We start from the raw sequence: 22,137 nt of genomic DNA, 5'->3' as shown, positions 1-22,137 counted from the left end.
TCCGAAGCCGCGCTGGATGCTAATTACCGCACTTCAGCGCTTTAAGCCTTGCTGTCTCCTAAGGGCTCCCGCTGTTTGTGCTGGATAAATATTTATGCTTCAGCAAGGTGCTAGCTCCAACCTGATGAACAGTGCATACAGCCTTAATATTTTTGTTAATACTAAACACTACTATTACGATATTTTATTGCAGTCCTTCTTCTTTTTTCCTTTTAGAAACGGGGGGAGGAAGCCTGTTATGCTCTGAATATGCAGCCTTTGCAAAATGAAATAGATTCTTGTGGGAAGATTTTTGATTGGAGGTAGAGAGTTAAGTCTAATGCTCAATAATTAAGCTGTCTAGCAGTCTGAGTATTGTACACAAGCTAATGTTGGGTAATAAAAGGTCTTCATGAATGCCTGGTTGATGGACAAGGCTGTGCTATATCATTGTGGTTTGTTTTCAAGTACTTGAATCTATTCTCGTTTCTAAATACAATTTTTTTGTACTTTTAATTTTTTTAATCCTATTGTATTTGCTGTATTGGAGGAAATGACTCAAATATCAGTAAAAGTTGTAAGTTGGCCTAATAAATATTAAGAATCTTCATTTAATAATTTTTATTGCCATCTACCGTCTCTTAACATTCGGATGCTTGAATGTTTTCAAGCAGCCTGTCCTGTAAGCATGCTGGATGTGCTGTATGGTCTCTGTCTCTACAGGATCTTCAGGCAAAAAAATGGAAACCTTTTTCCATGGTAAGATTTTTCCTTAGTGCCTGCTGGCTGAATGAATTTGTGTGGTATTCTTCCAGAGGTGAAGTAGGTTGCAAAATCAGGCTGCGACTTCCAACACTTTGCGTTGGGCTAATGAAGGGAAGCTTTTTGAAAGCACGGAGGGGCGATGGTAGAAGGGGCTTGGTACTAAAGCAACAATTTAATGTGCCTTCCAGTAACTTTACATTTTGGCAGTGTGACTCTGAATATTCTCCTACAGTTTGCGGTTAGTAGCACATCTGGCTGAGCCAGTTGCTGTCTGCTCAGTTAAGATAATACCTTTCTTATTGCTGTTCTCGAGGCTGTGCTAAAATACTTACAGGTTTCATGTCACATGCTGGGGACATGCTACTACTTTTACTCACTTGCAGCTTTTAGGCGTAATAAGCTGTAGTCTTTCCACTTTCAAGTCTCACACTCCCAATTATACTGACTCTATATATCAGGTCTAGAAAGACTAATAGGCTCTTGCTTTTTTTTCCTTTTTATCCCCCCCGCTTTGAACTGAATTCCCAGTGCAGCAGCCAGAGGAGCAGGTGATGGGCTTTTGACAGTAATTCTGTGCATCTGCTCACACAGCTTTGTGAGTGCTTGTATAGTATTTACCTATGCCTCTCTTTCTTGAGAAAATGTGATTGACTTTTCATTGTAAAGCTGCGGAGGGGAAAAAAAAGTTGTGCCCCCCCATTTTCTCGGCAGCATTTTGCATCATTACTGTAAGTGGCAGGTATTTTCACCACAGCATTGCTATGCTGTCATGAAGCACTGTATTTGAGACAATCAAATTTGTCATGTCACTTTGTGAAACACAACAAAGGAAACATCTGTTTTGCAAAGTACTTAATGATACTGCTTGAAGTAGCTGGATTCTCTTTTCAGCTAGAATTGTTTAAAGTTGGTCAAGATAGCTTGAAGGCGTGAGCTCAAGTTGTGTTGCTTTTTCAGTAATTTCTGCAAATGTAGCAGAACTACTCTTCTAGCACTTGTTAATCTACTCAGCTGCTCTCTAACATGATGCAGTCTCTGCTCCTTTGAATTTCTTTGCTGCCTTAGTAACTTTTTTTTTGGCGTATGTATTTTTAATATGACCCTTTTTGTCTTGCATCGAAATTTAAGAGTCTCTGAAGCATGTGCATTAGCAGTGGTTCCCGGAAGCTCTTACTAGGATGTAATGGTTATTTGTGTGGTGATGTTTCATGCTAAACTATTGGTGCTGGCAAGCCGTACGTGTAATGGGAAAACCTGACACATATTTTTCACCTGAAACTTAGCCTAACTAGAGAAGATCTCTAAACTGTGCAGTTCCCATGCATAATGCATACATTTGTTCTTTAAGGAAGTCGTGGAAATCTTTGATTCGTTCCTATTTTAGTGGTACTTAAAAATGTCCTATTCTGGTCAAGGAATGCTTGTTAGTTCAGCCGTGTTCCCATGAAACAGTGGCAAGGGCTAACTCGCTTAACTCACCCATTTATGACCAGTTTTCAGTGCAGAGAAGTGAACGTCCTGTATAAATTTAGTAGCTTTGTAGGATGCGGGTATTCTTGACGTTGGGAGGAGAAGAAACCCCTGCTTGTACAGCAACCAGAGGAGCTGACTGAACAGTGTTAATAGGAAGTTGACTGGGTGATGAAACCACCAGGAACTAAACGCTGCCACATTTACCCTTTAAGAGGTTCCTCAAATGTGACTGGTGATTTTAACGACGGGATTATGATCCTTTTGTGTCGTGCAATTACACCTCTGTCCCCCCTTGGAAAGAATGTCATACTGTTTGAAAAGTGGCCATTCACTGAGATTTTATTTGGTGTTTCCTCTCACGTGGTAGCGTGCTTTGCTCCTGGTTTGTTACAGCTCCTCTTTACTGTGGGCACAGCAGTTTTCGTGAGTGTAACGTGCTTCCTAGGGCTGTGAAGCTGTCCTGCTGTCACTCGGCTCTGGTTCATTTGAGTCCACCGTGTCCCAAATACTTGTGCAGTCAATGACCAATTTCCATGTATTGTCATAATTGCATCTGCAATTCAAATGACTTTTCAGTTGCCTCTCGTAAGCAGAATGCACTGAATCAGGTTCCAGGTTGAACTCCATAGACTTCAGATTATTACAGAAACAAATCTCGACGACTTCATTGTTAGGCTACAGAAATATTGTCAGACTCTAAGCCCTGAAGCCTGTGCTCCAAACTAGGGCTCAGAGCGTGTAACCAAATATTGAAGTACCGATCACTGGTTCTAGAAATATTAGGTGCGGAGATCTTAAAGAATTAGACTTAGAAATTCAGGCCTGTTTTGAGCAGAAGACATCTCGAGTTTTAATGAGCGTGAAAATAAAGGAAATAGGAAAAGAGAAATTATACGCGTGCTCTGTTATTGTTATTTTTTAAAATCTTAAACATACCAAATTCTGAGTAAGACAGAAGTGTGGGTCTTGCTGTTACATTAAAAAAAATAATCAGGAAAGAAATGATGTTTTTCTGATGTTCATAAAGTGTGTAAAATACACAAAGCTCTATTTAGATGCTGGAAAATGTCGTTCAAATTAGCGTGTCCAGTCTTCTGATACAGCAGGCTTGTGTGGGAGAGCTTGGTGGGGAAAGGATGAGGAAGAATGAGAAAACTGTCATGTGGAGATAAAGGAGCCTTTTCCTGAAGCTATTTAACGTAGTATTATGTACATTTATTGATGGATCATTTGAGTTCTGCAGCTTAACAGGAAGCGATCTTCAACCACTCAAAGCAAACCAAGCCCTAAGATTACTGTCAGTGTTGATGTGCCCCTCCTCTGGAAAACGCAGCTTCCTATAGCTTCTTCATGACAAAATAAGCTACCGAACCAGTTATCGGTAGATCACCACAAGCCTCTTTTTGCTATAAAATGTGTGCTGTATTCCAGATAGTAACACTTATGCTTTTCTCTCATGGTCTTTGGGGAAATGGTAGAATGGTACGCTAGAGGTAATATTTTGGATGCATTAAGTTATCAGGAATGCTTACGTTGTTGTAGTGGTAGAGCAGGGTGGTGGGAAGTGTCATAGCAGTTGTTTAAAATAAAATAAATGCTCTGGAGTGAAAATAAGAATCAAACCCTTTCATTGCAGTCACATTTGAGCGTGTGTGTTGATGTTAGTACACTATACTGCAGGCCTCCCCTGGGTAAACACACCATAATAACTCTTCTTAGGGGTACTAAGTTTTTGAAGTCTGTTTCTGGGTCATCTGAATCGCTGACCTATCCCAGAATTTATGCCGGTAGTATAGTTTGATGCTTGTTTCAAATACAGTGTGTTAGGCTTCCTCAGCTATGCGTGGACCTGCTTTGAAAGGATAGTTCTTATTTGTAGGTGCTTGTGAACGCTTTCAGGAGTTCAGGCTGCAGATGGACCTTTCAGCTGGGCACATATGACTGGCTGGCAAAGGAGGGTGTGATTTCAGAGCAGGCAGTTCTCTTTCAATGGTTTTCATGCTAGTAATATTACTTCAAAAAATTAGAATTTACAACTGAACTATTTCTTTTCTAAATAAAACAGTCACTTCTGAAGCACCTGGAACTTTTGCAACCTAATTTTCAGTTTTTGGAGCTCCCTGCACATTGTGGAGGCAGAAGGAAGATCTTGTTGAAAAGAAGTCCCAAGAGCTGCTACAAAATTTCTTAGTCATGGGTCTTGTGTACTGTCTTCTACAGTTAGGTTCTGTTGGCTTGTAAGTAGGCATCTCTGCCTTTCAAAATAGATGAGGAGCAGATACCAAGAACAGGGTTGGAAGTAGGCAGAACCTCCTAAAATCTTGCTCTCAGCCAGTGGAACGAAGAGGTTTTGGCGAAGTGTTGCATTCTTAACGTTGTTACTGAAAAGTAGAAGGTGTAGAGTATTAAAAGTGGAAGGTGAAGAGCTTGCTCCAGCCCCTGTCCATTTGTGAGCTTTGTCCTTCTGATAAGAGTCACTACTAAACTATTTGTTGGATGAACTCTTTTCTGCTTGCTCTAACCGAAACTACGCTGTTGTGGTAGAGGTGTTGGAACTGTGCCTTTGGCAGCTGATGCTTGGAGGTGAAGCACAGCCACTGCTCAATTCTCTGCATGCTTTTTAGGTCATACTGAAGCTGTTGTGCTGTTGTGATTTATATTGACAGCATTTCCGACTGCTGAATTACCTGCCACCTTTCTTTTTGATCAGTTCAGAAGGACCTCTGAGATGACTTGCCATTTTCACAGAAAGGAAAACTTGTTTTTAAAATTAGCTTACAACAAGCAGACTTCACAAACAGCTAGATTAAACGAGTAACTACTAGTAAAGGTAAGCTGTAGTAGCACTGAAGTTTGAGGAGGCAAAGTAGGTAACTAGAGGTCATGGCATCGCCACCAAAATAATGCTCTCTGCTCTTGGAGAGACTGTTGGTTGTTGACTCAAGGCTTGTATTTGTGCTGAAACAAGAGCTGCAACATAATTATTCTCTCTGCATAGTTTATTCTGTATCTCTGGTTTAAATTTTGTTTTCTGGGTTTCAGGGAAACTTCCTGACTTCATCGTGATGTAGTATGCGTTGGGCTTAGTGGAATGAGGGTGTATGAGGACGGTAACTTTATTTTGCTCGGAGCTGCGTAGAGAATGCTTCTTCTAACTTGGTAACTTCTGCAGCACTGCATTTCGTTACAGAAGTGGTAAGAACACTGCGTCCTGTACTGTGGTGTTTGCTACTTCTGACACAGGAGTAGGACTCTAGACACAGGTGTGCTAATACATTAAAAAAAAAAAAAGACATTCTAAAGCTTTCTAGTTCTTTCTTATTAGAGCATAAAGAAAACACCTTGATCTGAATAGTGCGGGGTTTTGTGACTAATGCAAAACCTGGAAAACCTGTGTGGATTGGGTGACTTTAGTAGTATCAGTACACTGTTCCCTTTCGTGTATTTCTGTTTGTTATTTCTGATACGTTCGGTTAAGCTTTTGGCTGTTCTACCTGTAATGTTGCTTTAAGTTAAAATGTCTTTTCTTGTGATGCATATATGGTTATTACTTTGATTTTTGTGTATGTTCAACTGTTAACTCTATTAACCCACAATAACTACAAACATAGTTTACGACAAGATTTTTCATCTAGATCTCTTATTTTCTCCAAGACTACACTGTTTGTATCTATTCTTTCTTAAAGATTTAATAAGATGTAAACAGTAGTGTTCGCATGGACCAGAACAAAAGAGGAAGCAGGTATATTTCAGCTGCTAAGAACAGCTGTTTTGAAAGTAATAGCTCTTTATTTTTCCTATAATGGATGTAACTCTTGGTATATTGCAGATGATAGAAAAGCTAACACTTGATATACTGCAACTGAAATAGCTTGAAACAGAGTAGGGCTTGTGCAGGCTGGGGAATGGGATGTGACCCGGGCAAATTGGTTTCCAGTGGCTGGTTTTGACTGACCCTGTTGTTGCCAGTACTGCCGTTGTACTTAGGGTGTGCTTTTGTGCAGAAGGCAGCAAGGAAGAAATGGTGAAGTGTGATTAAAAAAAATAACTTCCAAGCTTTTTCATTTCATTTTTTTTTTTACACCAGTTTGGCGCCCTACTATTAGAGTTGCTTTTGTACAGCTTTAACAATACAAATCTGACTTACTACAGCTTGTATAAATTCAAGGGAATAAATCAATATGAAATCTCCCTTCTCTGTCTTGGTAAACCGTTTGGCTGGCATGAGTTGTTTGGTTGTGTTTAAAGAGTTATCTTTTGCCTGGTAAAGGGCAAGTACAAGGTGGGTTGTGTACAAAGGTGGTTTATAATTGTTGTTTGCTAATCTGAAGTTGAGCAAATGTAACTGCCAGCAGCCAAAGGTCAGAATTAAAATCTTCTAAAGCGTTTGCTTATAGGGACCATACCCTCTGCTCAAGATTTGAGAAGGCTTTCTGCAGTCATGTTCTGGGTCGTGTGCCCATACGACTATTTATCAGCACTGTAAATGGCATTACGAGCTCAGCTGTTGCTTTTTTCCTCTCCATGTTTACAGAAGTTGAGGGTTGTAGAAGGGTGAGTTATAGCTTGATACAAAAAAAAAACTAAATCTGTGTAGGTTTCTGTGCTGTAAAGTGTCAGTATTGTATGGTGCTGTATCCCTAGCACAAGAAACAACTGCATTTAAGGCAGCTTTTTGTTGCTTCTGAGCAGTTTAGTTAATGTACACTTTCTTGCTTCAGTGTAACTATTTTTTTTTCATTATCTACTATTGCCAGAACTGAATTGTCTGTGTCTCAATATTATTAGCCGTGTGATTTTTTTAAGAACCTATTATGAGTACTGTTTAGGAGGATTTTTTCCATGTGATGCCCAAAGATCTGTAACTTGGTCATATCTCAAATGTAAACCATTCAAGAAGAGTATATGCACAAGATGAGGAAATCTTGCTCAAGTTTCTGTCGTGGACAAGTTCATTGACCTCTGGCTCTCATCTGAAGCGTAACCTGCTAATAAGGTGGTTAGAGCTGATGGACTGGGGAGAAAAATAGAAGCAAAACTGAAAAAACAGCCCTGGGAACATGAAATTCAAATTGACTGCAGTTTCAGTTCTGAAGGTTCAGTAACCTTTGAAAACCACTGGAAACAAGGGTGTTCAAAACTGCTGTCTTGGTATAGCTTCAGCACAGGAGTTGTGAGACAAGATAGCTGAGGTTGGGACCGTACGGAGTCAGACCAGAATTTCTGAGATGTTTCTGGCTAACAAGAGCTGTTAATAGATTGTTAGAGAGGAAAACAGGGCGTGTAGTGACAGGGAAAGCTGGAAGAGTATTCTGGGGGATCACCCTATGACTTGGGCTTTCTGAATGAGAGGATGTGCTCTTACATTTAATGACTATGCACGGTTTCTTCCATGAATGCATTCAGGCTTCTTTTTCTGGGCGTTCTGGAGACTTAACCTACTCTGACTTGGGACTCAATGCATGCTTCCTCTGCATTGTTTTCGGTAACTCCTCTCACTTGTTTTGAGCCCCGGCACTTGTTAGTTCTCCTGTTAGAAGATGCTGAACAGCTCTCTTGTCTTTTTAGGGACTTGCCTGAGCCAGTGATGCTTGGTGCAACTATAGCTAGCTAGTTGACATTGCTTTTCTTTTACACTGAAGGCAGCAATTATAAGAGAGTATTTGACACGGAGTCTTTGAGCATTGCTTGCATTGTGTATTTGAATAGAGCATGTGACTTTCAGGCTTAGCACAATGGGGTTTTTGTTTCTTTCTCTTAGAATAAATTTGAAAAATGTCAAGAAGTCACACCTGGCCTTTGTGGTTTGTGGAACTTGCCAGAGTGGTTTTTGGAGCCCAGAGCAGCATTGGTTTGTTTTCTTGACAGACTTTAATTTGCTATCCATTACTGCAACAACAGGTATCTGTTTGAACAGGATAGCTTGACAGTATTTGAAATTCCATAATAAATGAATAAACCACTGTATCAGTAGAATAAGCCGTGCATTAACATCAGGAAAATACATTCACTTCGCTGACAATTTAATCAAGAACACACTTGCCCAAGTTACATTTCCTCTTCTGAGGCCTACCAAGGTTTGTCTTTGTCTCTGAAAAGAGTTGGGAGAGAAGAGGGTTCAGCAACATGAATTTTAAGTATTGACTGTAGTCCTTAAGTGAACCTGATGTGAGATACAGAGCTGATTTAAAAAGTTTCCAATGCTAATTGTACCACTTCAAAGGGTTTAAAAGGAGGGAAGAAAAAAATAAAGGTTGAGTCCTAATTAGCTGTTCCCTACTTTTGAAAATGGAACTACCATAGAATACAAAATCAACAAGGACCGGGGACTTGGACTCTTACAGGCCTGGTGCATCATAACAGAACGCTCACAAGTTTACTTTGTTCCTCCTCAAGGAATTACGAACCAAATTTGGCTGTTTGTTCTTAAAAATCGTCATGTTCTGCTCTTAGATCTGTTTAGCTGAAGATGAAGAAAAAGTATTTCTTAGCAAATAGCATAAACTTCCAAACAGATGCTTTTCATATTAAGTAAGGGCACAATATATGCTTTTCCTCTTCTTCCAGCAGTTCCCAGAGGATGGGACTTGAGCAGTTTTTGGCTCCTGGTTTTGTTTTTTCCACCAGCAAATGCCTAGTACAGTGACTCCAGAAGGTCAGTTCTGCAGAACTCCAGAGTTCATTCTTCGTCCAAGTCCAGCCTCCTTGTACTTAACCCAGAGTTCATTCAGTTACACACATCCTGTGGATAAATTCTACCAAGGTTGGGTAGCTTTAAAGAATAGGAAAGCCACCTATTGTGAGAATTTTCTTTAAGAGCAGCCTGTGCATGTGTTGTCTGTGACTTGATTCAAGGCCGTCATTTGATACTAGGAGATTAAAAAAGTCTTGAGTGACATGGAAAATGAAAGCCATTTCAGTACCCATTAGTAGGTTTGCCAGAGAATATAACTTCATTCTTCTTGGCTTGTTCTCCACCAGCTTGGTGCATAGCAACTTTTTCTCCCTGCCTCTATTAAAAGTTTGGCAAGTTCCTGGTGTGCTTGTGCTGTAATGAAAAAAGGATTGTCTCTACAGTCACTTTGTAGGAGTCTCTGAAAAAACTCTCTGCTTTCGTCAGGTAAACTTGCTTGATATCTTATTCCAGATGTACTATTCATTCTGAAGCAAAGCAAAAAATGCCATCTCCGATATATGGAGAGTTTTATTATAGTATTAGAATGGAGCAAGATCAATTTACAGCTCTCAGAGTCTGCTTATTACTTGGGAACAGATCCAGAAAAGTCCTACCTCAAGCCATATCAAAATGGATTGCAGACTGAGTGGAATGTGAGTTAGATTCTTTTCTTGTTGATGTTAGAGCTCGAGTTCCTTTGGGTTCTGATGTTAGAGATTAGCAAGGGCTGTATGATTTCATGTATGCTTACTTTAAATAGATGTTCTACTAGGGAAGCTTGTTTGTTAATTATTATGTAGTATGAATCCTATTCCTTGCTGCTAATCCACATGAGAGTCTTGTGGAAAATTCTCCAAAGTGCTTCTAACTCATGGGCTAAAATACACAGATAACTTTGCTGTGCGCTTGCTGGGCTGCAGTACCTACACGTGTGATAAATGTGAAATACCGTGGTAAGATGTGCAAGGAGAGTTGCCTAAAGTTGCTTTGCCTCACGCACGATGTAAGCTAAGAATACGTCTAACATTAATATGACATAGACACATAATATATGTGTCTACCATTAAGTTCAACAGATGGATGACAACCTGACTGAAATCCATCACAAACAGTTTTGTGGGATCATTTGAATCTTTGAGACTTCTCTCTCTTTCCTGCAACGATCTTCCATCAGGATGTCCAAATGGCTCTGCCTGTTAGGCTGTTGGAGTGAGGAGCATGGGGACATTGAAAGCTGCCGGTCAGTTTTAGTCAAAGTTTGTTTGATTTGTGAGGATTATATGGACAAAAGCCATTTTATTACTATTAATTTTTAAAGAAATTCTCAAACTCTGTAGATCTGAACTCTTTACAGGGACTTAGAGGAAGAGGCCAAGGAAAAAGCTGGTCTATTCAAAGGGAATAACAAGCTGATGTTCCTTAAAGCATGATGTTGGGGGGGGAAATGCTGTGTAGTGCTTGCTGTATTGTTTGAATTTTCATTACAGCTTTGGTATTTGTAAAGATTGTTCTCAATATAATTTTACATTTATTTTTTCTTTAAGTAGCATGTATCTACTGTATCTACTTTTGTTGCTTTAATTTTTTAGTGACTGGGGCATCTCGTGCTTTACGGTGGCCTCTGTGTTGCAGTTGAATCCACTCAACTAGAGCTATAATTAAGGCATACATTTTTTTAAATCCTCTTGGAATTTGATGCATAAAAGGTTAACAGATGCTGTAACTTAGCCCCAATTTTGGCCCACTTTTTTGTTTGTTTGTTTGTTTTTTTTAATCAGTTTTAGAGTTGATTTCTTTTTGTAAACTTTCCATAAGCTTCAGAAAAAAATTGCATTGTTAAAAGAAATTTGTTAATGCTTCTTTTAGAACAGTCTCAAGAAGGGTTTGCCAGATCTGTCCATACATTGCTGCAGTGCAGCATGATCTATCTAACTAGCAAAAAATGCAACAATCCTGAGCAAAACATTAGGTTATCTGCCTGTTTTAACACAATCCCCCCATGCCTGATAGGTGGAATTGAAGTTTCTTAAACGCAGAGAAAAGTCTTACAGATGATCATAAACATGGTCTTCAAAATGAGATTTCTTATTTATGACGCTTGCATGTGTATTGCTGTGGATGTGTATGTGCTTAAGTTTAAACCAGGTGTTCAGAAGAGTATATGGTTTTTCTTGTAATGCCTGAAGGTAAAATTAGAACAGTCTGCATCTCTTATGGATCACGACTGCCTTAACTCTCAATGGGATGTTTCCATGACGTAAAAAATCAAAGACCCAATCAGCAAAAACGTTTCCTTTTTCTTTTAATTCAGCTTTTTGTAGCTTTTCATTTCAATATTCATGTTTTAGCATTGTCTGGTATGCCAAAAAAAGAGTTGCCTTCAAATACACAGTCATTAAGTCTTGAAGTATTGTTCTTGGTCCAATGGATAGTGCCAGCCAAGGATGTTCGTATTGTTTCAGTGGTCAAATAAATCCTGTGTTCTCTGAAAGTCTTTAATCTATTGATCTATCAAGTGTTATTTTCAGAAATAGGTAAAAAAAATAATGCAAGTGTTTGATGAATTTGGTGTCAGCTGTGAACCAAGGTATCCAGGACTCCTTGATACAGGAGTCAATACGAGCACAAGCATTTATGCTATTAAGGGGGCTCAGTAAGGGTTACTCTTGTCAATCCTACTGAAGCATAAGACATTGCAGAAGCCTTTGTCCACATTCATAGGAATGAAAGTAGGGCTAGCAGATCTTGTGATTTTGTAGGGAATGATGAATTTGTTGCTTTAGTATTTGCAGAAGGACCTGCCTTTGTGTTTGTTAGCACAGCGTTGTTTGAAAGCCTCCCTTTTGCGTCAGGGTTTGACACAAAAGCTAATTCATCTAGAGGCTGCTAATCTGTATCTTCATTATTATACCTTTAGAGATCATCAGAGCTGGTCAGAAAGAACTGGTATTTAGCTAGATGAGTTTCCTTCGTGACAATCTTTCCTATTTCTTTGTTGATACAGTGTGGACAAGAGATGCTCTGGTGTGCCCACCGTCCTTGTGGCCGTTTCCCGAAGTCTCTCCCGTGTGTCTGCTGTGGCGGGGGCCCCAGCACCGGCCCCAGCATGCCGGCTGTGTCCCATTGAGGCTGAGCCTTTACTCCAAGGCATGGCTGTCTGAACAGGGCAAAGTCTGTGAAGGTCCAGGGTTTCAACCCTTCTTACTCTGCTGTTTCTTCCTCTTGGGATCTTGTGTTCCCCTGTGTCACGGCCAGTGCAGCTGTAGCTGCTCCTGACATTCACATCGCTGCCCAGTTTTAACATGTTTGTAAGTATGAGGTTCAGCGGAGTGCCTGCCCTTGTTGGCTCCTCAGTATCCCCTTTAAGGACATTATCATCAATGGACTCCAAAAACCTCCTGGGTTTCTTGTTCCCTGCTGTGCTTCTATTTCAGGAGACAGTGGGGTAGTTAAAGATCCCTGCGAGGGCCAGGGACCTGTAAACATGAGGCTGCTTCAGTTGTTATGAACAAGGTCTCATCTATTTTGATTTGAGCAGGTAATGAGTAGCAGACACCTGCCACAATGCCATCTGTGTTGGCCTGCCCTCCTATCTGTGACCCTGAAGCACTCAGCTGGCTTATTGCTCATCCTAGGCCAGAGCTCCACGTGTCCCTATTGTTCTCCCAAACAAAGGTGCCTTTCCCTCCTCACCATCCCACTCCGATCTTCCTAAAGAGCCTGTGCCCAGCTGTGACAATGGCTCTGTTGTGCGAGCTGTGCCGTCACGTCTTCGTGATCGCAGGGAGATCGTGGCCACCCAGCTGCATGCAGACCTCTAATTCCTCCTCCCGCTTGGTCCCCATGCAGGGTGTGTGCGTGTGCGTGTGTGTGTGTGTGTGTGTGTGTTAGCAGCCGGGCTCTGCAGAGGGGCACCCGGTCATGCTGATTGCCTGGAAAAGCTACGAGAGCTTCGTCGTGCTTTCCTGTAGGCACTGCCTTAGTTAGCTGTTTGCACTTGAGCTGAGGGTCCTGTTTAGCTCTGTATTTGTTGATCGAGTCTCTCTCGCCCACCTCACCTCGTACCTTTTGCAGCCACTTCCCCGCTTGACTGTGGGTTGTTGTCTCCCTCCCTTGATGCTGCTGGCATCCTTCTAATGGAACTGCTGCAGCCCTCCACCTGCCAGGAGAGGCATTTTAATGGACCTGCTGCTGCTAGGTTTTTACAGCTACCACTGCTGTTTTCTCCAGAAATTAAATCTAATCCTGTGTGTTTTATACTTCCTTAGCCCTTGTTCCACTTCCATTACTGGAAAGCACTGTCCTTCTACTTTTTGCACAGTCTTCCATATCTTTCTGGAGCTGCAAGAGGAGAATTCAGTAGCTGGATTCCCAAGGATTTTAGGTTTCATCTGACCAGATAATTTATTTAACAGGCTAAATTCTTTCTCAGCAATGCTGTGAGTTCTTATTCTTTGCTTATGCTAACCATGTCAGTAATCTAACTGCAATGGACTTTTTTTGGTCATCATTTAAAAACAAAAACAAATAAAACCTGACCAATTCCAAAACCAGAAACAAACCTTTGGTATATTTTCTTCCAGAAAAGTTTTCCCTCTGACCAAGGGGATAAAAGAATTGTGTGTTCCTAGTGTTTTCATGTTTACGTTTTGACCTTTCTAATGCATGTCCATATAGACCATAGCTATTTTGTATTTCACAGTAATTTAAAATGGATCTGGTTTTCAGTGTGCCTCTTTATTGAATTTCAGATCATTACGAGCTCCTGACTTCAACTCATGATTAGGCTGATAGTCTGATCCCCTCCCCTTCCCTGCCCTTTCGTTTTCCTTTGGCATAATCTGGGCTTGTTTTTCATGATTCTTTCTTGAACAAACTGCCAGCCCTCCTGAACACCTTTGCCTTTGAAACTAGTGGACATGAAATCTTGCCTTAAGTCCTGGGAGAACTTGAAGTCTATTTTCTCTTAAAAGGAAAATCTCTGTCTGCTTATGCTATTATTTTTTATGAACACGATGCAAGAAGTTGCCAGACAGCCTGTCCAGTTTCGTCGCTTTTGCAGTGCATATCTGTGTAGTTATTCCTGCAAATCATGTACTTACTATACCTTGAAAGATTTCAGTAGCTTTCTCTTTAAGTAAAGCCTCTCTTAAGTAATTTTTTCCCTTGCTTTGGAGGGCTTATAGTGAGCTCCCACTATTATCATGCCTGGTTCTTCTCCTTTTATTTAGGCTTTCTAAAATTCCACTGCAATCTGGATTTCAGAGCAAAAATTTGCATCCGTGTTATACGAGGCAATTCTTCACTTCCCTCTTTTCCCTGCTTGTCATTTCTCAAAGAAGCCCATACTTGGGTATCAGAACTTTGTGACTATTTTTAAACTAGCGAAGGGAAGCTTGATAACGTGTATCATGACTGAACATTTCAAGTAAGTGTTAATTATTTCATCAGATGAGTATTTGTTGTTGTCTGAAATCTGTGACCACAAAGTTGTAAGTTAACGTAGAATAGTTTTCATGTGCTGTGGAGTATATCCTAGGCGTGCTCTTAACTTTTAACAGTTTTGTATCTTAGTGGTATGTTGTTCTTAGTTTCAGAATAAGCCACTCCAAAGAGCAGCTGTTTTAAAATGTTTTCTAAAAGCTTAAGGGAAATCAGAAATGAGTTTCCAAGGCCATTCTGCATCTTTTGTGTTTGTCTCAGTACCACTGATCTTGCTCTGTCTGAGACTATGTGGGAGGTTGGAGAGGGGAGTCCGTCTTAGGCTACATGCTGAGGCTGCAGACTCATTGTCTTGCAGCTGTGGTGAGGGGGAGGCTTGAAAGGTCTCCATCAGTCTTTCAGTGTCCTTTTCCAGGTTAGGAATAGCAGTTGTCAAGGAAAAAACTGAATTGTCATTTTTCTTCAGTGAGTTTGTACAGTTTTCTCTTGAGTTCTGTAAGCTGAAAAATAAATAGAAATGAGAAGGTAATATTTTCTGTTTTCAAAATGCCAGTTCTGCAAATCTTTGACTTACTGAGCTTCCCACGCAATACATATTTGGAATTTATTAAACTGCTGTATGCGAAGGCTCCCATGCTTAATGCTTTCAGCAGCTTGCGCAAGTGAGGTAGAATGAAAGTTCAAAATAATGTCAGCATGTGAAATGTTAATGAGTAAAAGCATGGTAAGATGCTTTAAATATTCCCAGGAACTTAATTTTCATCATCTGTTTAGTGCAGCAACTGCATAGTTTTTACAAACTGTTTTCTTGCTCTTTCAGGCTGAAGGTTTTGGAACGGATGCTGGAAGATGTTAGCTGTGGATACTGGGATTGTGGAGGAGTGGTTGTCGGAGTTCAAGGTAATACACTGTAAGATATTTAGCCACGAGTATTTGAACTGATGCTGGAGCAGTATGCACCAGTGCCTGATTGCTGTAGAAAATACAGACACCCACTAACCTTGGATTTTGCTGAGGTAATCTTATGTATACAAACGTCTGTTGGAAAGATTTTTTTTTTTCCCCGTGTCCTTTTTGGGATTACATACTTCCTGATACAGAGCAGTGAAAATAATTGTGAGCTGTGGCAAAAAATTAAGAACTGCAAGCTATGAAGGTGTACCCCAAATCTTAAGTCTTTCCATTTTTTCCTGTATGGTTTACCTTTTTATGGATTGTATGGAGTAATTAACACCCATTGTCTCTGGAGTGCCTTCTTTAAGTTTTCTCATTAAAAATTCAACACTGTGATAGTTGCTGTTCACTTGTTGAACTTGCTGAACTTCTGTTATATCCTGTAGTTTTGATCACTGTGATTTTTTCCAGTCAAAGAACTTGTTCACAATCGGATGTCCAGGTCTGTTCCTTGCAGGTTGCATTCCTCTGCTGTCGCACTGTCATCATGTTAGATCAGGTCCGGCTCTAAGTGGGGCAAAAGCTATGGAAGAGCATATCTCAAAGCAGAGAGCAGGCATCACTGGTCATCTCTGCTTTCCACTTGCCATGGGAAAAACACTTGGGTACATGAGTGTTTTTATTTATTTATTTATTTAATTGTTGATTCTTTATAGAGTTTTTGCTCTAGCAACAATAAAGACAACTCTGAAGTAAGGAACTGTCGTTTTACTACTTCCTCATGCATAACGTGATTGGGCTGCTATCTGGTAACTGCAACAGCAGATAGATAAGCTGGCTCTAAGGAAGCCAGAGCTTCTCTATTTTCTGTTGTTATGAAGCCACAATCTTCTGTTACTTTAGAAGAAACTTGATATCAGCGTGTAAATGTTGCTTATGTGGTTTGAAGAAATGTTGCAAATTAAAACACCATCTCTGTGACTCCGTTCTGATTCACTATTTTCTGTCTTAAAACGTGATAGATTTTTTTGGGCACAGTCAATGGCCCCAGCCTTTAAAAGAGGATGAGTCATACAGCTCTGTTTTATTAAGGTATACTCTCAGCCTTGATGTTAGGACGCTGTCCTGCCAACAGCCAAAAAGTTTCATGTGTTGATTGAATACCTTTGAAAACTTCATTCATAGAAATAAAAGCTTAAGATTGTAACCCCTAGCGTACTTAAACCCTTGTGGTCATGGCCAAACTGTGTTCTTGAAACACCTTGACTGGAAGATTCAAGTGTTATATGAATATCAATAAGATACCGATACTGAAGACACGAAGTATGTTGTGTAACTGTAGGGGAAAATGCACTGTACCTCTGTTATGGATCCATGTAGATTATAGACGAACCTTATTTCTCTGTTAGTGTTTGTCTTGGTAACTTTTTGGTTGCGTCAAGCTATTGTTGAAATGTCCCGTGAGCCCTCAGCATTCAGTTATTCAGTAACAAGATTATTGAACAGAAAGATTTTATATAACAGAAGTTGAAAGTTATGCACAAAAAACCTAAACCCCAGAAATTCTGTTAGTCGTCATTTGTGAAAATTCTGGTAGCCTGCTGGATTTCTTTCCAAACTTTGATACTGGCCTTCTGTTCCATTCTTTCTTTCTCCTTCTGATACTTGTAGTGTTTGGGACGAGGCATGCATTGTGGTCTGGTTGATTTGAGTATGGGCTGGGACTTACTTGACCATTTTTTCCTGGTCTGCTAGGAATCTAGGAATCACTTTTTGTTTTCCTATCAGTATAATGGAGTACGATCTCCTTTGAAAGACTGCAGACAAGTAGTACTGTAAGAGCTATGAATAGTAAGTTTAAATGTACAGCTTCCAAAGGGTTGTTAAAGAGATTAGACTTGGAATCTCTACTACCAGAAATCCTGCTCATGTTAAAGAAGAGCTATTCATGCCAACCTGAATTTGTGTTCTTTCAGGTAGTAATGTATCCTGTAACAATATTCACTGTCTGTGTACTGTCATAAAGTGTGGGTCTGCAAACTGCAAAGTTTCACAGTATTTAAATTTCATAGTGGGCATGTGTTGTCACTGACACTAGCAAAAAGAGTGGGAAGTGAATTGTGATTTTTTTTTTTCCTGGCTTCATCAGTATATTATTATATTTTCAATGAGATTGCACTTCTGAAACTCTCATTTTTTATCTATTTCCGTTCCAATGTCATTAGTTTCTCAATGAAACTGTCTTCAAAATGAAAAAATGTGGTGTCTTCTGGCAACTTTGCTGTCATGAAAAAATGATGTTTTCTATTGTTCGGATTTCCTTATGAAACAAATTCTAGTTTACAGTAAACTCTGATGAATAGTAACTTGTAATGGAAAATTGTTGACATAGCTGTTACATTTTAATGATAAAAATTGCTTTTTTCTAGTAGTTGTAATACACTTTTTTTTTTTCTCCAGACCTTGCCAGAGGCATCCATATCCAGCTATGCGACAAACTTGAAAGACAAGACTGCTCTGATTTCATCTCTTTACAAAGTAATTCAGGAGCCACAGAGTGAAGTGAGTATATCAGGTCTTGCTCACATAAAGCGTTTCACAGAATGCCAGCAAAGTAAAGTATTGCATGCTGGTTAATTGTGTTCTAACTATGTGAAATAGTTAATTCTAACTATGTGAACTACATGAAGAGTCTTTATGAAAATGTTTTCCTTCTAATTTTATTGAGATGTGTTCTTAGCAATGACATAATGTTATGGAAACAATTCGTAAGTTTTGCAACCTGCTGATCATACTCAGGGGCTGCAGGATCTGTGTATGGAATTAAGAAATAAATTAAGGAATTGAAAAGATATTTGAGACTGAATTATTTTTGTGTTTCAATATAATTTGAGTGTGAATCTATAGCTATTGGATACTTGTCTTTTGTAAGCCAAGAGACCAATGTTAGATAGGTTTGCATTCCTTTTATGTAATTGCTTATGTCATATGGCTTCTTGCTTTTTTGCCATCACTTCAGAAAATGTACGTCCACTGTATAAATACATATATTTACAATCATTTAAAACAACAATCTGCCAATTCCTAAGAAATCCTGGTGTGGAAAGGGGCAGGTTTGCTCTGTACCTGTGTAAGGAATGGTTTTTACACCATGACTGCACTTCTTTTGAAGTGTCTAGGTGAGATCAGAACATGCTGAGCTAGTGCTAGCTGTGTCCTGGTAATTGTATTGTCTCACTTCCTACCATCCAACATACCTTTGTGTATTTTAAAACTGCACTGAGTCCTTAATTTCTGTTCTGGAAAGACCCAGCATAAGGAACCTCTCCAAAGTTTGAGATGATGCCAGTAGTGGGCAGAGGGTAAGACACTTCCTGTTACAGGTACATTTTTAGAGAGTATGGTGATTGAGAAATCCAGGTTGTACAACAGAGAAAACGTGTCACTTGCCCTCCAGAGCAGCAAAGAAAAGTCATTCTGAGTCATTCCAAAATACCGAGTCAAGCTTGCCTGGTCTTCAAAGTGGATATCAACATGCAACTTAATCTGATGAGTCTCCCTATTGATGCTTTCACATGTTCTTTGATTTATTACTACTACTACCTGTCACCAGGTTTGTCATTGTATGTTTGTAGCACGGCTGCCAAGGCTGTGAAAATTCTGCTCAAAAGGATTGTTGGGATAATTCCGGGGACGAGGTATTGAAGATTTTCCTGTTAGTGAAACTTTGAATTGAAATAGAAAGCCAGTGCTGACATGTGAATGTTCTGGCTTGAGAAGATGCTCCTAAAATCTTAATTTGTACAGTTCTCCAACTACCTGGCACTTTATGGAAAGTTAATAAAGGCTTTATTAGTAGGGAAAATTGTAATTCAGTAAAAGGAGAGTCTTTGGTAGATGTGAAAATTTAAAGGACTTTTAATTGAGCAGATACTCAAAAGTCCAATGGCAATTCTTTTTTCTGAGAAGGTTTGTTTCTTCACAAATTCAAGATTTTTTGCCTTGTACCTAAAGCACTATTACTGCTGATAATAGCAATTCAGGTCTTTGCATCAGGAAATAGAAAGTGTTTGAAGTGCCAGATGTGTCTGGTTGCAGCATTGAAGAAGGAAGGATAAAATTGCTTGAACGTTCTTCTGTTCCAGCATGAAAAATTTTCAGTCTAGTTTTCATACCCTTTAGAACTGGTTTAATGTAAAACATTATCTTGAAGCAGCAACAACTCATCAGTGTGTTTTGATATTAGGTTTTAGCATGTGGTGGCATTTTAAGGAGGAAAATCTGTTTTTTGTACTGATTACGCATTTAAAAGTGTTGATATAAAGCTGTCTCAACTGAGGTAATGATGTGAACATGGATACCTGTCATAGCTATTTTTGTGCCTTGTAAAGTTCAAGCACATCATTCTGAACTGGTATTTCATTAAAAGAAGCATGCAAATTGTGTGAAATATGTAAGCTGAAGATGGAAAGCTGATAAAGTTTTCTAGAAGTATCTTTGATAGTCTGCTTTGAAAACTGACTGGTAGTTTAGCTTGATATGCTTTTTTGTCTTCTCTGTAGGTTTTCAAAATTTTTTGAATGAAATTAATAAATCAAATGCAAAACATTATATGCAAGTTACTAGCAATAAAGTACATATTTATATCCCAGTTCTTAAGGATTTTCAGAAAGGTGTTGCAAAATACTTTGCTTTCTGAACTGAAGTGCAGTGGCAATTCTGATTATTACAGTATCTTTTCTCAGTGCAGTCTCTAAAATACTCTAAAATACTCTTTGGTTTGGATTCCATCACATTCAGGTTGAAACTTTTGGGGACTTTGAGTGACACTTTTCAATCTATTACTATCCTTGATGTTCCTGGTTTTGAAATAAATTTAGAATCTGTTTCTGGGAGTCAGATGAACCATTAAGATGTTAAATCTTGGAGGTAAGGAACCAAGGCAGCAAAACTAATCCTTTAGGTATGTTGCACTTGAATCCTGTCTTAGAGATTTGCAATTGGAGAATGTCACATTTCTTGTAATGTTTTTTTTATATCCTAGAGCTGAGGTTGATGAAATGAATTCTAAATAGCAGGAATCTCAGATTTCATTTTGTAAGGTTTTTTTAATGCAAATCCACTGACTATCATGATTCTTTTTCTAAGAGTAGTTTCTCAGATTATAATGTCCTCCTATTTGTTATTTGCAAATGCATGACTTAGAATATTTAACTAAACATCCTTTTTTGTCGCCTCTCTTCCTGACCCCACTTTTTAGCGACGTTTTGAGGAATGTAAGGAAGAAATCCTCTAACAGTTCCAAATTCTTATCTGCAATTTGCTGTGTTTGCAGTCAAAAAGAATTTCTGAGACTGTGCTTTTGATTTTTTTTGTTTGTTTGAAGTTTCAGTATCCAGTTCAGCTTGCTTTTAAAAGTGCCTGGTAGTGTAGACAATGTTTACCAGTTGATTTAGGAAATTTCTTACTGTCATGACCAAAATGTAACTTCCCTACAGTGACGCATGGTTAACACTATGTCTTGTCCTCTAGTAGAGGTAGGTCATAGCAGAAGAATGAGCATTACATATGGAAATACAGCATAAGCTGATCACTTAATTACTTTAAATGTTTAACTGTGCTTGCTCAGTGTATTACTTCCAGTTCAATCTATTACTTCCATTTGTGTCAGCTTAACCAATCTTGTTTAAAAAAAAAATAAAAAAATAAATTACTCTTGAAGCTTCCTAATTCTGTCCCAAACCTATACATTGAAGTTTCTGGAAGAGTTTAATGAGAGTGGAAGGATTAAAAGTACAGTGTACTAGTTTGTTGCAATACTTTATACATGAGTGCCTTGCAGCTTTTCTCACTTGCAGAGTAAAATCTTTCAGCATTTTTTATGTACACTGTGAGAGCTCTAGAATAACAAGACCTTTTGTTCAGGTACTCTTCATGTATATTATGTGTATTGAGGTTATGGTATGAGATGCAGTGATAATGAGTATCCTCTGCTTATGCCTGTGAGGCTAGAGGAAGTGGGCCAAAAGTGAAAGAAAGGAGCTGTTGGAACTACTACTTTTGAGGGGATGGAAGACTCTACAAGTGTAAGAGACAGAAAATGTGCAAGGTGACTTGCGCACCTACTGCTCTGGTCACTGCCTCACTGCCCTGATAGCTACAGCCTAACATTTATCACTTTATAGTTTTTCCAAAGGACTAATCAATTTGTTTCCAAACAAAGTTGCAGTTTCCATAATGTTTTACTCATTAACAATTGTAACCTAATTGTGACTGCAGCTTCTGGAGCCAGTCTGCCATCAGCTCTTCGAGTTCTATCGCAGTGGTGAGGAACAATTACTGCGATTCACGCTGCAGTTTCTACCAGAACTGATGTGGTGCTACCTTGCCGTCTCAGCCAGCAGAGATTTGCAGAGCAGTGGATGCATAGAGGCCCTTCTCCTAGGAGTTTACAACTTGGTTTGTATTTGCACATAATTTTTCAGGCCTGAAAATATTAGTGTGCTTTTGGGGGGGATACTACAGAGTACTTAACAGGGAATAATAAACAGTTTTGTTTCAGAACTGAAAATAAGTGACTGAGTATTTCAATTTTGTCTCTTTGAATTGATGTCCTAGCTTGAAATCAGATTTTATCTTGGTGAATATTTATTTCTGCTCTTTTTGTGTTTTTTGGAAAGTGTGATGTACTTTAATGGCTGAAGGAGACAAAGAATTCCTCGTTATTTATTTTGTTTTCGTTAATTCTTGGTACAGTGATTAAACTTATATTCTGCTTGAGAGCTTTTAGAGGCACTGCTTTTGAAGTGGTTGCAAATATTTTCTGTGGTATTCTAGTTGCCTTGAATAGAGATCACAAAAAAGTCACTTTCAACAAATACTTAGGACTTGATTGTTGAACAGTTTGT

At 39.2% G+C, this 22,137-nt stretch overlaps 1 protein-coding gene across 10 annotated transcripts in view; it reads left to right on the top strand.

Moving 5' to 3' along the window:
• Nucleotides 1–22,137, top strand: part of FAM126A (family with sequence similarity 126 member A) — a 44,882-nt gene that overhangs the window by 4,754 nt on the left and 17,991 nt on the right. For all 10 annotated transcript variants that reach the window (XM_040546688.1, XM_040546698.1, XM_040546692.1 and 7 more), the window contains exons 2-4: nucleotides 15,156–15,235; nucleotides 17,690–17,791; nucleotides 21,509–21,688. In XM_040546688.1, coding sequence (XP_040402622.1) covers nucleotides 15,185–15,235; nucleotides 17,690–17,791; nucleotides 21,509–21,688 — 333 coding nt within the window. In that variant the 5' untranslated portion in view covers nucleotides 15,156–15,184. The remainder of the gene's footprint in view (nucleotides 1–15,155; nucleotides 15,236–17,689; nucleotides 17,792–21,508; nucleotides 21,689–22,137) is intronic.

Source organism: Cygnus olor, chromosome 2, assembly GCF_009769625.2.
Source record: "Cygnus olor isolate bCygOlo1 chromosome 2, bCygOlo1.pri.v2, whole genome shotgun sequence".
Taxonomy (NCBI): Eukaryota; Metazoa; Chordata; class Aves; order Anseriformes; family Anatidae; genus Cygnus; species Cygnus olor.
This window is presented reverse-complemented; position numbering and strand designations above follow the sequence as displayed.